The sequence below is a fragment of the Marmota flaviventris genome, chromosome 16, assembly GCF_047511675.1.
Source record: "Marmota flaviventris isolate mMarFla1 chromosome 16, mMarFla1.hap1, whole genome shotgun sequence".
NCBI classification, from domain to species: Eukaryota; Metazoa; Chordata; class Mammalia; order Rodentia; family Sciuridae; genus Marmota; species Marmota flaviventris.
In genome coordinates, this window is record NC_092513.1 from 26,636,105 (window position 1) to 26,651,030 (window position 14,926).

General features: G+C 45.5%; 1 protein-coding gene across 1 annotated transcript; it reads left to right on the forward strand.

Moving 5' to 3' along the window:
• The first annotated feature begins 10,541 nt into the window (after window positions 1–10,541).
• On the forward strand, window positions 10,542–12,868 carry LOC114082732 (elongin-A3-like). Its single transcript, XM_027923830.2, has 2 exons — window positions 10,542–11,250; window positions 11,724–12,868. The coding sequence occupies exons 1-2, from the start codon at window positions 10,542–10,544 to the stop codon at window positions 12,866–12,868; spliced, it is 1,854 nt and encodes a 617-aa protein (XP_027779631.2).
• Window positions 12,869–14,926: the final 2,058 nt, after the last annotated feature.

Consider the following 14,926-nt stretch of genomic DNA (forward strand, 5'->3'; position numbering starts at 1 on the left):
ACAAGGTGTTTGCCTTTTTGTGTTTGGCTTATTTCACTTAACGTAATGTCCTCAAGGTCTATCCATGTTGTGCCATGTGCCAAAATTTCCTTCCTTTTAAGGATGAAAATAATATACTACTATAAAACTTGAAAGAAAAGCAAATCTTCCTCATTCCATTACCTCACCACTCACTCTTACTCCCTAGAGAGAATTACCTTAATTATTTTAGTCATTTCTGCTGATATTTAATCCCATACAACTAAATAATGTCACAATTTTATGACATATGATTTAGGTGTAAACTATTCACTTCCTGTTTGGGTAGAAGAGAATTAAGCTGTTTTATACCCTTCTTATCCTATCTTTCCCTTATAGTTAAATCAATATTCAGTTATTGTATTATTAGGATCAGGTAAATATCACTCACTGTTGTTAGGTGCAGGACAGGCTGAGTAGGTTGTCTGCAGGGCATGCCAAACAAAGCTGCAGGATGACCTGGCTTCTCAAACCCTCTGGCTGGTTCTTTATCACCTGTTTGCTTCAAGCCCAAATGCCCAAGCCCCCGCTCAAGGCTGAAAACTCAACCAGCTGCTCAAGGCCAAACACTTAACCCCCCTTGTGCCAACAAGGCAGCTTGCAGACCCAGAGACCCCATTAGATTTGGACTATAAAAACTCCCTCCTGCTGGGCCTCTCTCTCTCTCTCTCTCTCTCTCTCTCTCGCTCTCGCTCTCTCCCTCTCCATCTATCCTCTTCTCTTTCCTCTTCTCCCACCCTTCTTTCTCTCTCTCTCTTTTTCTCCTCTTTTGCACTGCTGCAGTAAAGCTCTCTTGGTTGCTCCGAGTGTTGTGGTCACTTTCCTTTCAACTGTTGAGCCAAATATTTCTATGATTATCTTCCTTTCCCATACAACAATATTTTGGGGAGTGGGGAACACTAGGGATTGAACCCCAGGGGTACTTAGCCACTGAGCCACATCCCCAGCCCTTATTTGTATTTTATTTAGAGACAGACAGGGTCTTGCTGAGTTGCTTAGGGCCTTGCTAAGTTGCTGAGGCTGGTTTTGAACTCTCTATCCTCCTGCCTCAGCTTTCTGAGCCACTGGGATTACAGGTGTGCGCCACCACAGCCAGCTGCAACAATTCTTTTTGAATGAGTAATTACTTCATTTTTATTGGGTTACTTTCCACACACTATTACTAGTTACCAAACACCAACAAGTTATGTCACTTTCCCCACCATTGATTACATCAGATAATGTGTTCATTGCACCCCCAGCCCCTCCATGGCCTCCCTCCTGGAGCCTCTGCCTTCCATCTGTGCTCCTGGATGAGCTTGTTGTATGGACTGACGCTACAATTTCCTTTGTAACTTTCCTTAGTCAGATTCCCTAAAAACTCAGGTTTCCCTTTTCTGGTCACTCCATTGTTTTAATAGCACACATTCTTTTGAGTAAAGATTGATGTAAAGTAAATATTGTTAAATATTTGCATGCCTGAAAATGTTTTATCTTTAAATTTGATCATTTGAAAGGGCATGACAAGGAGCCAGGCACAATGGCACAGGCCTGTACTCCCAGTGACTTGGGAGGCTGAGGCAGGAGGATAACAAGTTCAAGACCAGCCTCAGCAACTTAGTGAGGCCTGAGCAACTATGCAAGACCCTGTCTCAAAATAAAAAGGGCTTGGGGTGTGGCTCAGTGGTTAAGCACCCCTGGGTTCAATCCCCAGTGCCAAAAAAAAAAAAAAAAATCCCAAGGTCATGATATTATCATATTTTATCTGATGCTTGCATGTAATGGGTCCCCTTCTCCTACACACTTCTATTAAAAGGACAAAGCTACAACAAATCCAGTTTTGCAGATTTTTCTTAATGATTTTTCTTAATGATTCCAGAATCTATCAGCAGTCTGGATCAAAAAATGGTTCAGAATGTCCCCCACCTCACCATACGGGAGGTTATACTAGAGAAAAAGAAGTGATGTACAGAAAATGGAAGTGATTTACAGAGAAAGCCCATTGGTTTCAGCTTGCATGTGCCTTACGTGAACACAGCTGGAACTGGCTGCTTGTGATTCGTTGAACTTCAATGCTTGGTACGAGACCCAACTACTCATGCAATACTTACTTGCTTGTTCACACATCAGCTTAGGGTATGGTTCCCTGTGTACCAAGAAACCTTTAAAACAAACTTAAAATGCATAAAGTCAGATTTCAACCAAACTTCACATTTCCCTGGAAGCTTTTAGGATCTCATTTTTAACTCTGATATCCCGAAATTACATTCTTTAGTTTGAGTCTTTTTTTTGATAACTATATCAGCCATAGTTAGAAATTCCCACATTCTCATTCTTGGAAGGTTTTGTTTTATTATTATTAAAAACCCTAGACTCTACAGGAGCTATGCCTTTTTTCCTGAGAGCTGGTCCATTTGGTGCCTGTACTGGGTATCTATACTCTCACTCTTTCTAATAAACTCCTGTCTGTACTCTGTGCGACTTGATGAAACCCCTCCTGTGGGATCACAAGCATCAGTGCATGAGAACCCCTGAGATCACTTCGGTCCAGAGTTCAGGTCTCTAAAACACTGATACCTCATAAAAGAAGATATATTAGATGGCAAATAAGCAAATGAAAATATAATATCATATGTCATCAAGGAATGGCAAATTAAAATAACAATGAAAAACCCAAAACACCGACAACATCAAATGCTGACAAGAATGTGCTGGTGGGGATGCAAAACAGTGCAACCACTTTGGAAGAGTTTGGCACTTTCTTCAAAGACCAAATGTGCTCTTAGCATCTGAGTCAACAGTCACACTCCTTAGCATCACCCAAATGAACCGAAAGCCTATGTTCACAAATCAATCTGCTTACAGATGTTTATAACAGCTTACTCATTAATGCCCCAAACTTGGAAGCAACCAAAATGTCCTTCAATAGGTAAATGAATAAGTAAACTATGGCACATCCAAACAAGAGAATATTTTTTCAGTGCAAAGAAGAAAATGAGTTATCAAGCCATGAAAAGGCATGAAGGAAATATAGATGCATATTAGTAAGTGAAAGAAGCCAATTCAAAAAAAGGCTACATACTGTGTGATTCCAGCTCCAAGGCATTCTAGAAAAGGCAAAATTATGAAGACAGTTGATGAATCAGGGATTTCCAGGGGCTTGAAGGAGGGAGCGATGAACAGGAGGAACTCAAGATTTTTAGGGCAGAAAAACTATTCTGTTAGATGATACTATAATAATAGATACATGTCATTTGTCCAAACCTACAGAATATGTGTAACAAACACTAAGAGTAACCATAATGCAAAATGGACTTTGGACAATAATAATGTGTCAGGGTAAATTCATTGATAGATCAACAGGATGTTGACAACGGAGAAAAGGCAGTGGCAGGAGGTATTGAGAACTCTGCTCAGTTTTGCTCTGAACACAAAATTCTCTAAAAAGTGAAGTATTTTTTTAAAGTAATAAATTGTTTTTGAACAAATTTGTCAGACTTAATGAAGTTGACCCCAGGTATTGATAGAGGATTGACTCCAAGTCTCCCTCCCCTGACACTCATCTACCTGCCATAGATGCCAAAATTTGAGAATGCTCAAGTCCCTTATATATAATGATGTAATATTTGCCTATAACCCACACGCATACTCCTATGTGTTCCGACTCATCTTTAGACCACTTTTAATAACTAATACCATGTAATGCTATGTAAATTGTTTTATTGTAGGGGTTAATGACAAGATAAAGGTCTGTTCTCGTATAGTAAAGACAATTTTTGTCCTAAATATTTTTGGTCCTCGGTTGGTTGAATGCAAGGATTTGGAACTCTTGGATCAGTGAGGTTCACAGCACATTTAAAAGAATGTTTTCTCCTTCAAAGTAATCCCTTGGCAGGTCATATCACATTGTTCAAAGCATTTCTGAAAGTCCTATTTTAAAATTGTCTTCAATATAGATTTATGATGAGTCTTTCTCTAGTCCAAATTTGAATCCCAGTCTAAGATATTGTAAAGTAGGTCCTTTTCGAATTAGTATTGGCCATCAAAGGCTTCCTTTTTTTTTTTTAAATTTGATTCTCTTCACCAATAGTGCCATCTAGTGTAGTAGGAGAGGGAAGCACTTGATGAAATTTAGAAAGTTCCAAAGTGATTTTGTTTGCATAATAAAGATGACATCATTATAACATTCAGTCCAAATCAAGTTTTCAGAAGAAAAATATAACTGCTCATAAACAGAAAGAAATAAGATTGATATTCTATGTTTCTAAATGTACAAATTCTCATATCCATATATATATGTATAATAAGAATTGTAATGCAAAAAAAAAAAAAAAAAAAAAACAAGTATATGGGGCTGGGGTTGTGGCTCAGTGGTGGAGCACTTGCCTAGCATGTGTGAGGCACTGGGTTCAATTCTCAGTGCCACATAAAAGTAAATAAAGGTCCACCAACAACTAATAAAATATTTAAAAAAAACATGTATAAAGACATGAATTGGCATGAACACACTTTATACAAAGATATGAAAACTTGTGCTTTATATGTGTAATAAGAATTGTAATAGTCTCCACTGTTGTGTATTTTAAAAAATAAAATCAATTTAAAAGAAAAGAATTGAGAGGGAAACCTGCAAAAACAAACAAACAAACAAAAACCAACAACAAACCAACAGCAGTTTCAGGTAGAGGTGCATGCCTAATGTTAATCATTATAGATTTCACTTATTTCATTCTTTTTATTGCTGAAATAAAAGCTTCTATTCTGTGATTAAGAGGCAAAAAAACCAAAAACACAAAGAAATGAGTTATCAAAAAAAAAAAAATTCTCATACCCATGCTTGGAGTTTGGATTCAGGAATTTTAGAGCCTAAAAGGTACGTGGAGACCATTGAGTGTCAGGAACTCCTGATTCAGAAGAACATTAGGAAGAAGCAAGATTGGGAGCAGAACCCCAGATCCTGGGCCTGATTTTTTCCCCCTTTATGAATTTCTCTTCACTCTCTGCTCTACCTCTTTATGTTCTCTTTAGATCAAAAGAGTTATTTTAACTTGCCAAAACCTGACTGCCAAATTAGCCAAAACCAAACAGCTGTGATTTGCTATATGGTCTTCCTTAATTGCCATGATAACAAATAAATGGTGTATCTCACAATTCTTCAAGTCTAGTCTCACACAATGTTAGTGACTATTTTGAATAATGACTGGCTAGACTTCCTTCAAAAAATGAGTCACCTGGGGCTGGGGTTGTGGCTCAGTGGTAGAGTGCTTGCCTAGCAGGTGTGAGGTACTGGGTTTGATCCTCAGTACCACATAAAAATAAATAAATAAAATGAACATTAAAAAAAAGAATGCTTAAAATTTTGCTGCAACAGGAGTAGTGTATCCCATAGATTATACCTTGTAATTTCTGAATATCCATAGGCCTGCTATAAATAAAGCTAATCTAGCCCATATCTGTCTGTCTGTCTGTCTATCTATAGAAAGATCTATGTGGTATACTGACTTGCCCATGTCTTATGATCTTCACACCCACCCACAGTTAGAGGGTCTGGTTTGGTGCTCTGTATCTCACATGGGGCAAAGCCTGGGAAGCACTTTGCAAGCAATGGGGTGCTATGCCAACTTAGGGACAGTGATTGGTGGATGCACAACAGCTGTGAGTTGCTTTGTTCATGTATTTCCATATCTCTCCAGCCTCCACTCTGGACGCAGTTGCTTTTTCCTAATGTCAATAAGTACTTATACAAATGTTCTCTAAGACTGGGTTGCTGAGAAAAAAAAAACAGGCAAAGAGTACTTGAGTTGAGCTCCCCCACAATGTAGATGCTGCACTAGATTTGGCTGAATTTCCTAAAGATGAGGAGGGTCTGAAGAAGGCCAGAAAACTCATTAGAGGGACAAAAAATAGATCCTGGGACAGATGTCTAAAAGGGGATTGGGGCTGGGGATGTAGCTCAGTGGCAGAGCACTCACCTAGAAGGGACAAGGCCCTGGGTTCAATCCCCAGCATTACAAAAAAATAAGTTAAGGGGTGCAGAGTGGTTTTGAGGGGCTGATGAAATTTGTCCTAAAGTTGATGGTGGCCAAGGATGTTAACTGTGCATAATACTAACAGCTGTTGAACTGTATACTTCAAATGGGTGAGTTGTTTCTAGGGTGGCCAGGCCTTGAAATGATAATGTGACTTATTTTCAGACAACTTGGACGGAAATTTACCATTTATTAAGAGCAGAAAAAAAGTAGAAATGAGAAGACACTCAAATACCTAGCACTAAATATTTAAGACAAGCTTCTAGTACTTCATACACAGAACACGGTCTTACAAATTTGTTAATTAAAAGTGTAAAATTTTCCAGATTTACATCTTTCCACCCATGCCATTCAAATTAGCATAGAAAATCATCTTCTGAATTAAAAAAACTAAGAATGAGCTACCATCAAATGGTTGATTTAAACTGTTAAGAGATGGTGAGCCCCTGAAATGGACACAATTAGATGCTCAATTAATTTCTGTCTACCAAAGAAAGGAGGCCCAGAAGTGAACATCTAATCTAGGGGTCTCGTTTGCCTGTTTCAATAATCTGACTGTTTACTTCTTCCTTCATTTCCTTTGTGGGCTATTGTACCACAAAAATGCCTCCATTATCAGATTCAAAATTGAATCCTATGATACTGTAGCCTGAGGAAAAGGAAGCATTGAATATCATTCCCAGTTTTAGAACCAGAAGATATTTAGGAAATGTTACTGTATATACACCACATGCAACATTAGTGCTTTTAATTTCCTTTTTACGGGTGCAATGGAGATTAATTTGCATGAGCTTATTTCAATTTCTATAATGAGATCTAAATTTTGCACTGAGCTTTCTATCTCAAAAACAAACAGTTAAAAAGGGCACATCTCCTCTTTTAAATGTTTTTATTGTAGTTCTATTCTATAGCCCCTGCATCTAATATTCACTTAAAAGCTTGAATATATATACCTATAGCTTCTAATTTGTTTTTTGCTTCCTGACTACCTCCCGATTCTACCGGGAAACTTCCTAAATTTTGAAGGCTTCACAACCTCACAAAATGCTAGAACAATCTAAAAGAGTGCTTGAAGACCCAGGAGAGAGATTTACTGCATTTAATACAAAGCCCGGATTGATCAAGCATGCTCAGGAACAAAAGTACAAGTGCTCCATGAAAAGGACATTTGCTTTTAATCATGACTCTGAATTGGTCATAGAATTTGGTACTTCAGAGAGGAAGTGTAGAGTCTATTGAAACACAGGGGACTTTCCATACTATATTATTAATATTAAAGATGGAACAAGCCAGGTGCATGCCTATAATCCCAGCAGCTAAGGAGGCTGTGGGAGGAGGATCTGGGTTCAAAAGCCAGCCTCAGCAAAATCGAGGTACTAAGCAACTCAGTGAGACCCTGTCTCTAAATAAAACACAAAATAGGGCTGGGGATGTGGCTCAGTGGCTGAGTGCCCCTGAGTTTAATCCCCAGTAACCCTCCCCACACAAAAAAATCACATTTACAAAGGTGATTTTCTAGTTCTAACAGAACTGAAGACTAAAGAATGCAAACTGCTCATATAGTAAGACTATGACAGTCCCTTGATGTGCTGCTCTTACTGTGGGAAAACCTAAATAAACCCTTTAGATTCTCTTGATTTTTTTTTTTTGGGGGGGGGGTTGTTGCTGGGGATGAAACCCAGGGCCTTGTGCATGCTGGGAAAGCACTCTACCAACTGAGGATAATCCCCAGACGTCACTTGTTCTTTAAAGACACACACACACACACACACACACACACACACACACATATTTATTTTTTAGTTGTAGGTGGACATTATAACTTTATTTTATTTTGATGTGGTGCTGAGGATCTAACCAAGTGTCTCACTCATGCTAGGCAAGCATTCTACCTCTGAGCTATAACACCAGCCCCTTTTTCTTCATTAGCTAAAGATCACTAATTTTGGAGGCCACACAGTTGGGCAACACATTATTAGTTGTCACTAGCTTTGTAGATGGGTTATGATAACAGTCACCTAGGTTACTCTTCAGGGACCTGAAGCTGGCTTTTACTAAAAACACTATCTCCATTCTTGGGCATACAGAGGGGTGTAAGCATGGGTGGTTGAATGGGAAGAAATGGCTTGGCACCTCTGTGTTCACATTGTTTGTGTCTCTAAAGTAGCTTTGATTTTGGGTCAGATTCTAGTCAGAAGACACTGTTGAATATTAGGGAAATTTTTCATTTAAAAACTACAATACAAAGTTAACTTGACCTACACTTGCCTCAATGCTCTTCCTCTCTCCCCTCTTTAAGATTAAAGGCATATATCAAATAGCAAAACTGCAAACACCAAATCATGAAAGAAGTGAGGAGAGGTGGTACTTGCAAGATCTCTGCCCATTCCTGAAAAAGATAGGAATATTCTTTCCATTTATAATCTTCTAAATCTCCCTCATAATTTCTGTTTATATCATTAACCCCCAACTACTCCTGGAGTTAAGATTATAAGTTGTTAACAAAGCACATTCTATTCTATATTTGGGCACAGAATAAAGTCTTTAATTCCTTCCAAACTTCTTCTCTAAGACACTGGTTTTCCTATTGGTTTGAGGGTTCCTGTAAGACTGAGAACCTCATTTCAGTAACAATACAATGTGAAATTTAGGAGGAAAAAGAAAAGGTATAAAATACAGGAAGAAAAAGCACAATTCACAGAAGATGGAGCAGGAAATGAAACCATGAGGAAGTGATCAGACAGATCTAAAAGGGTAAAGGTGGAAATAAACAAAAAACATGGTTTCACAGACAAGTCACTAACCATGGAAAAAAAGAGACAGAGGCTAGCACAGAGGAGAACACCTATAAAAATAGTGCATGTGAGAATGATTCAGAATATTAAGGAGTTGAAGTAATCTTGAGCAAATTAATTATGAAAAACCTAAGCAACTCGGTCAGACTGTTTCACTAAATAAAAAACAAAAAAACAACAAAAAAAGAGCTAAAAATGTGCCTCAAAGTTCAAAAACCATGTTCTCAAAAGTCAAGGCACACTGAATCAAAAACCCATTATTAATAAGGTAAATAAATAAATGAAAAAGAAAATACCACCTCTCAACCCCCTGAAAAGTAACGAAGGATAGTGGCATAAGAAACAGAGAAATAGACCAAGAGAATACATCTGAAAACAAGGAAAAACTCCCCCTGATCCATGAACAAAAAAGGTAAAATTTAATCTAACAAGTGATTTTAAGTAAACCATATGACCCTAACAAATAATAACAAACATCTTTCATATGCATATAAAGATTCTAAGTGAGCCTGCTGGCACACTAACACATACACAAAAACAGAAACGAAATTACACACTCTGATCAGATTAACATGGATTGCAAAACATGAGTCAATCAAGAGAGAAGATGTTTCGGACAGACTGGGAGAGATATCTCTGTGTCTGGAAAGGAGAAGGATGGAGGCTGTGAAAACTACTGAGTTGTCAAGGGAAAGATCCAGCAGCTCCCGCCTATGATCCCATCAGCTCAGCAGGCTGAAGCAGGAGCATGGCGAGATCAAGGCCAGCCTCTGGCAAAGCCAGGCTCTCATCTGCTCACTGAGACCCTGCCTCTCAATAGAAGCCCAAAGGGGCCTTGAGGTGGGGGGCGGGAGTGGGCGGGGGTCGCTCACCGGTCCAGTAACCCCCAAAGGAACCAACCAAACCACCAGAAGCGCCGAATACCATTCAGAAATGGGTTTTTGTATCCCACAGGCCGCCTGGTGCCTTGGGCTCTTCAAACTCGCCCCCATGGGGCTGACAGTCAGGCCATTGGAGCCAATGGCCACAAGTTCCTTCCACGGATTCCCCGCCAGACTTCCTTTGGAGGTTCCTTCCAAGGAATCACCCTTGCCCTGCGGAGCTAAGCTTCCCCAATCCTCTTGGCTCTCCGGGCCTCCATTCCTGTGCTCCCACAGGACCTAGACTCCTCAGAGTCAGTTCCGCTTTCCCTGGCAAATCGCTGTCATGGGACCCAGGGCCACTGAAGGGCGTGTCCCTGAACTCCAGTTTCCCCATGTGCCCAAGAGGGAGAAGACTAGTCCCCGAGTCGGGTGGTGCCGAGGCTCTAGCCGGGGTGGCCACTCCTGATTTGACCCAGGTTCTGCCCACCGGATCCAGTGCGTCGGTGGCAGGCGCAGAAGTGGATGCGAGCTGAGCTAGCGGGTGCTCCCGGAAAGAGAGAGCTGGGTGGGGTCCTTGAGGGTGGGCGTGGCGCACACTCTGGCAGGGGGGCGGAGCCAGGGGCTCTATAAGGCCCAGGTCGGCCTGCCCGTGCAGCCTCATTCCTTCTGGGACAGCGCCAGGCACAGGTGCTTCCAGCTGAGGCCCGGCGCCCTGAGGACCACAAGCAGACCTGCCCAGCGGCGCTCGGGGCGCACCAACGCGCCCAGAACAAGCGGCCAGCCGTGGCCAGGGCCCGGATACCCCGGCAGAGCGACAGCGAACCGAGTCCAGGGCCGAGGCCGAGCCGGCCACCGAGATGGCGTCGGAGGAGGTGCTGCTGCGAGCCGTTGGCAAGCTGCAGGGGCGCCTGGCCACCAGGACCCGCCCTGACAAGCTCCAGAAATACTTGCAGCAGCTCTCCGCCTTGCCCCTCACCCCACACATCCTGCAGGAGACAGGTGTCAGAAAGATGGTCAAGAGCTTGCGCCACCACGAGCTCCTTGGCGGCCTGGCCAGGGACTTGGCGGCCCGGTGGAAGAAGCTGGCTCTTCTGGAGGTCGACCCCGGGCGTGCTGCGCACGACTCCCAACTTGCAAAGGAAATCACGGACTCGGGCTCCCGAGAAAACTCGAGGGCCCCCAGCAGTCCATCCCGCCCTACGGGGCATGGACCCCAAAAGCACAGAGACCTGGAGGAGTCGCCGAGACCTCGCGAGAGGAGAGAAGACAGGAGCAAGAAGCGCCCCCCGCTGGCAGCGTTGCCTGCACCCTGGCGCTCCTGGGATGGCTGCCCTGCTCAGGCCTCCAGGGGGCCTACCGGTCCTCATCCGATGTCCGGGGAGCACTCCGCTTCCCCGGAGGACACTGAGCCCTCCGCTCGTGGCCGCGTGCCTGTCGAAGGCCAGGATCGTCATTTTCAGGCCACCACGGGACTCCCGCGAGCACGTCCCCTGCAAGGACCCCGGGGGAAACACGACCTGCTGCCCAAAGCAAGAGAGACTGATGACGACCTCGAAGATGCCAACGGTAAGATAGAATCCATCTTCTCATTTGGACAGGAAAGGAGATGGAGCTCATGGAGCCCCAAGACAGCGTGGGACCTGGCAGGAGGGAGGGAGGGAGGGAGAGAGGAGCCCAAATGTGGATCCTTGCGGTCAGTTATCTCTCCCAGTGACAGAAGGAGCCCTAGAAGGGAGAGAACCATCCATCCAAGACAGCAGTCCGGGTGGTTGGGTGGTTGGGTGCGGGCAGGGGAGGGGCAGGGGAGGCATCCCTTCCCCGATGAATCCAGTACCATCTTCTACCCAGAAAGTGAGCCCCCCAAGCCTGGCTCGGCTGCTGAAGAAAAGGCAGAGCGCCTGCGGGCTCCGGTCTGCTGATTTTTGCTTTCACTGTGGTTGGTGCGGATACCCTTTCCGTTTTGTGTTTGTGGGTTGGTTGTTTCTTTAATTTTTGTTTTTGTTTTTGTTTCCTCACCCCCCACCCCCCACCCCCCACAGACGGAGAGCCAGAGGAGGAGTTCTTGGAGGCGCCCACTATGTCTTTCGAGGCGTACCTCACGTATGATGACCAGCCTCGGAAGAAGAAGAGAAAGGTGAAGACTTCGGCCAAGGCACGGAAAGCAAAAGCTTCCAAGAGGTCCAGCCAACACCTGGACTCGGCGGAGAACTTTCCTCCTCTGGTGATTGGAAAGCAGTCGGCGGGGCCCCAGCCTGCCCAAGGCCAAGGCAGTTGGGCCGGGATGCAAGGGGTCTCCCGAGAAGCCGCTGCGGTGCTGCCTCCCACGCCATCCCCCAGCCTGTGGGACCCACCCAGTCCCCCTCCTGATGATGATGATGCGCTGATGAGCTTCTTTGCACCCAATGCAACAGCGCTCTCTTCACCACAGGAAGAGGAAGAAGCTGGCTTCACGGGAATCAGAACTAATTCCAGGACACCCGTGTACTCTGGTGGCAAACGTGGCCGTCTCGCCCAAACGACCTGGCTCCCACGGGGCAGCCAGGGAGTTGCAGACCAGGATTCCCTGTGGGAAGAGAGGGCGCTCCCGCATTCTCTGTTCGGGTCTGCTTTGGAGAAATGCACACCCGAGCAGCTGTCCCACGCAGACAGATGCCACCAAGGGAAGGCCGAGGAGACAGATCAGCTATGGAGACTGCACTGTGGCCAAGAATTTAAGGGAGAAACACCTAAGGAGAACGAGTCTTGGAGGGAGATGTACCTGCGGCTTCAGGACGCCCGAGAGCAGCGACTGCAAGCACTCACCTCGAAAATACGATCCAGACATCCTCAAGAGCCCCGAGGCCCACAAACAAAGATGGTCTCTTTCAAGTCACCTGGTGAGGTTCCAGCGAGGCACGGCCAGTTTGGGACACTAGCAGCGGCTGCCTCAGGAAGACCCAACTTCCAACCAGCCCAGCACCCCAGGGGAGGCAGTGACACGCCCTCCAGCACCAGCAGCAACAGCAGCAACAGCAGCAGCAGCTTTGATGCTAGAAGTGAGACTGCAGCAGAGGCCTCTGGGAACCCTGTCAGAGCTCACCGCCCGGCACCAGTGGCCAACACCAGAAAACCCAAGGCTAAGGAAATCCCCCCACTCTTGGCCAAGACCCTTAAGGACTACAGAAGACTCATATCCCGAAGATGAACTCAGCACTTGCCCTGGACATGCAATTTCCGAAGGAGTCTTCGATCTCTGCCACACGTGGACTCCCTGCCCTGTGCTTTGCGCGTGTCCCTGGCGTGAGAGCTCAATGCGAGTTCACTGCCTTTGTTTCCTTTCTTGTCACCTGAGCCCCTCCTAAGCGATGATGTTGTTTTCATGTATAAATCCCCCTGATTGAATTTTAGACTAATAAAGGCCCGTAAATGCTCTCAGTTGTCTAATGGGGAAGGACGTCAGGCTTTCTTAGACATGGCCGCCGGAGCCACTAGTTCAAGGACTGGTGAATCTGACTAACTGTGAAAACAAACAAACAACAACAAAAATAAATAAATAAATAAATAGCAAGGTTTGGGCAGGGGAGGGTGGTAAAGCACCCTTCTGTTCAATACCCAGTACAAGGAGAAACGGCGGCAACAACCAAAAGCAAAGGAGAGATGGAAATTAAAAGAACAACAACAAGAAGAAGAACAAATGAGGCCGAGCCAATGGCGGTGATGCGAGTCTCACAAAGGCGCACAGAGAGTTCAGAGCCAGCCTCAGCCACTTAGCGAGCACAGAGCAACTCTGTGAGACCCTGTCTCCTAATAAAGTACTAAATAAATAAAAAGCCGAGGGAATATTCTTCAGGGTTAAAAGCCCCCCGAGTACAATGTCTGGTTATCTAATAAAGAAACAATACCACACCCACCTACCCAACTCCCTCAAGAATAACCAGTAGCATTGGCATCAGAAACAGATAATCAGACCAAGAGAACAGACCTGAGGACCCAGAAACACTCCCCCAGGCCCATGGACAAACGGGGGGAACACGGATCTAATAAGTGTCTTGGGATAAACCTCAGGACCCTGACAAATAAGAATACATGCTTTCCTTGTGTGTGTGTGTGTGTGTGTGTGAGTGTGTGTGTGTGTTGTGTGCACGTCTTCGCCAGCGCGTACACACACACACACACACACACACATGTGGCCACACACACAAACACTCTCTCCGATCAGTCTCATATGGATTACAAAACATTAATCATTCAAGAAAGAAGATGTTTCGGACAGACTGGGAGAGATATCTCTGTGTCTGGAAAGGAGAAGGATGGAGGCTGTGAAAACTACTGAGTTGTCAAGGGAAAGATCCAGCAGCTCCCGCCTATGATCCCATCAGCTCAGCAGGCTGAAGCAGGAGCATGGCGAGATCAAGGCCAGCCTCTGGCAAAGCCAGGCTCTCATCTGCTCACTGAGACCCTGCCTCTCAATAGAAGCCCAAAGGGGCCTTGAGGTGGGGGGCGGGAGTGGGCGGGGGTCGCTCACCGGTCCAGTAACCCCCAAAGGAACCAACCAAACCACCAGAAGCGCCGAATACCATTCAGAAATGGGTTTTTGTATCCCACAGGCCGCCTGGTGCCTTGGGCTCTTCAAACTCGCCCCCATGGGGCTGACAGTCAGGCCATTGGAGCCAATGGCCACAAGTTCCTTCCACGGATTCCCCGCCAGACTTCCTTTGGAGGTTCCTTCCAAGGAATCACCCTTGCCCTGCGGAGCTAAGCTTCCCCAATCCTCTTGGCTCTCCGGGCCTCCATTCCTGTGCTCCCACAGGACCTAGACTCCTCAGAGTCAGTTCCGCTTTCCCTGGCAAATCGCTGTCATGGGACCCAGGGCCACTGAAGGGCGTGTCCCTGAACTCCAGTTTCCCCATGTGCCCAAGAGGGAGAAGACTAGTCCCCGAGTCGGGTGGTGCCGAGGCTCTAGCCGGGGTGGCCACTCCTGATTTGACCCAGGTTCTGCCCACCGGATCCAGTGCGTCGGTGGCAGGCGCAGAAGTGGATGCGAGCTGAGCTAGCGGGTGCTCCCGGAAAGAGAGAGCTGGGTGGGGTCCTTGAGGGTGGGCGTGGCGCACACTCTGGCAGGGGGGCGGAGCCAGGGGCTCTATAAGGCCCAGGTCGGCCTGCCCGTGCAGCCTCATTCCTTCTGGGACAGCGCCAGGCACAGGTGCTTCCAGCTGAGGCCCGGCGCCCTGAGGACCACAAGCAGACCTGCCCAGCGGCGCTC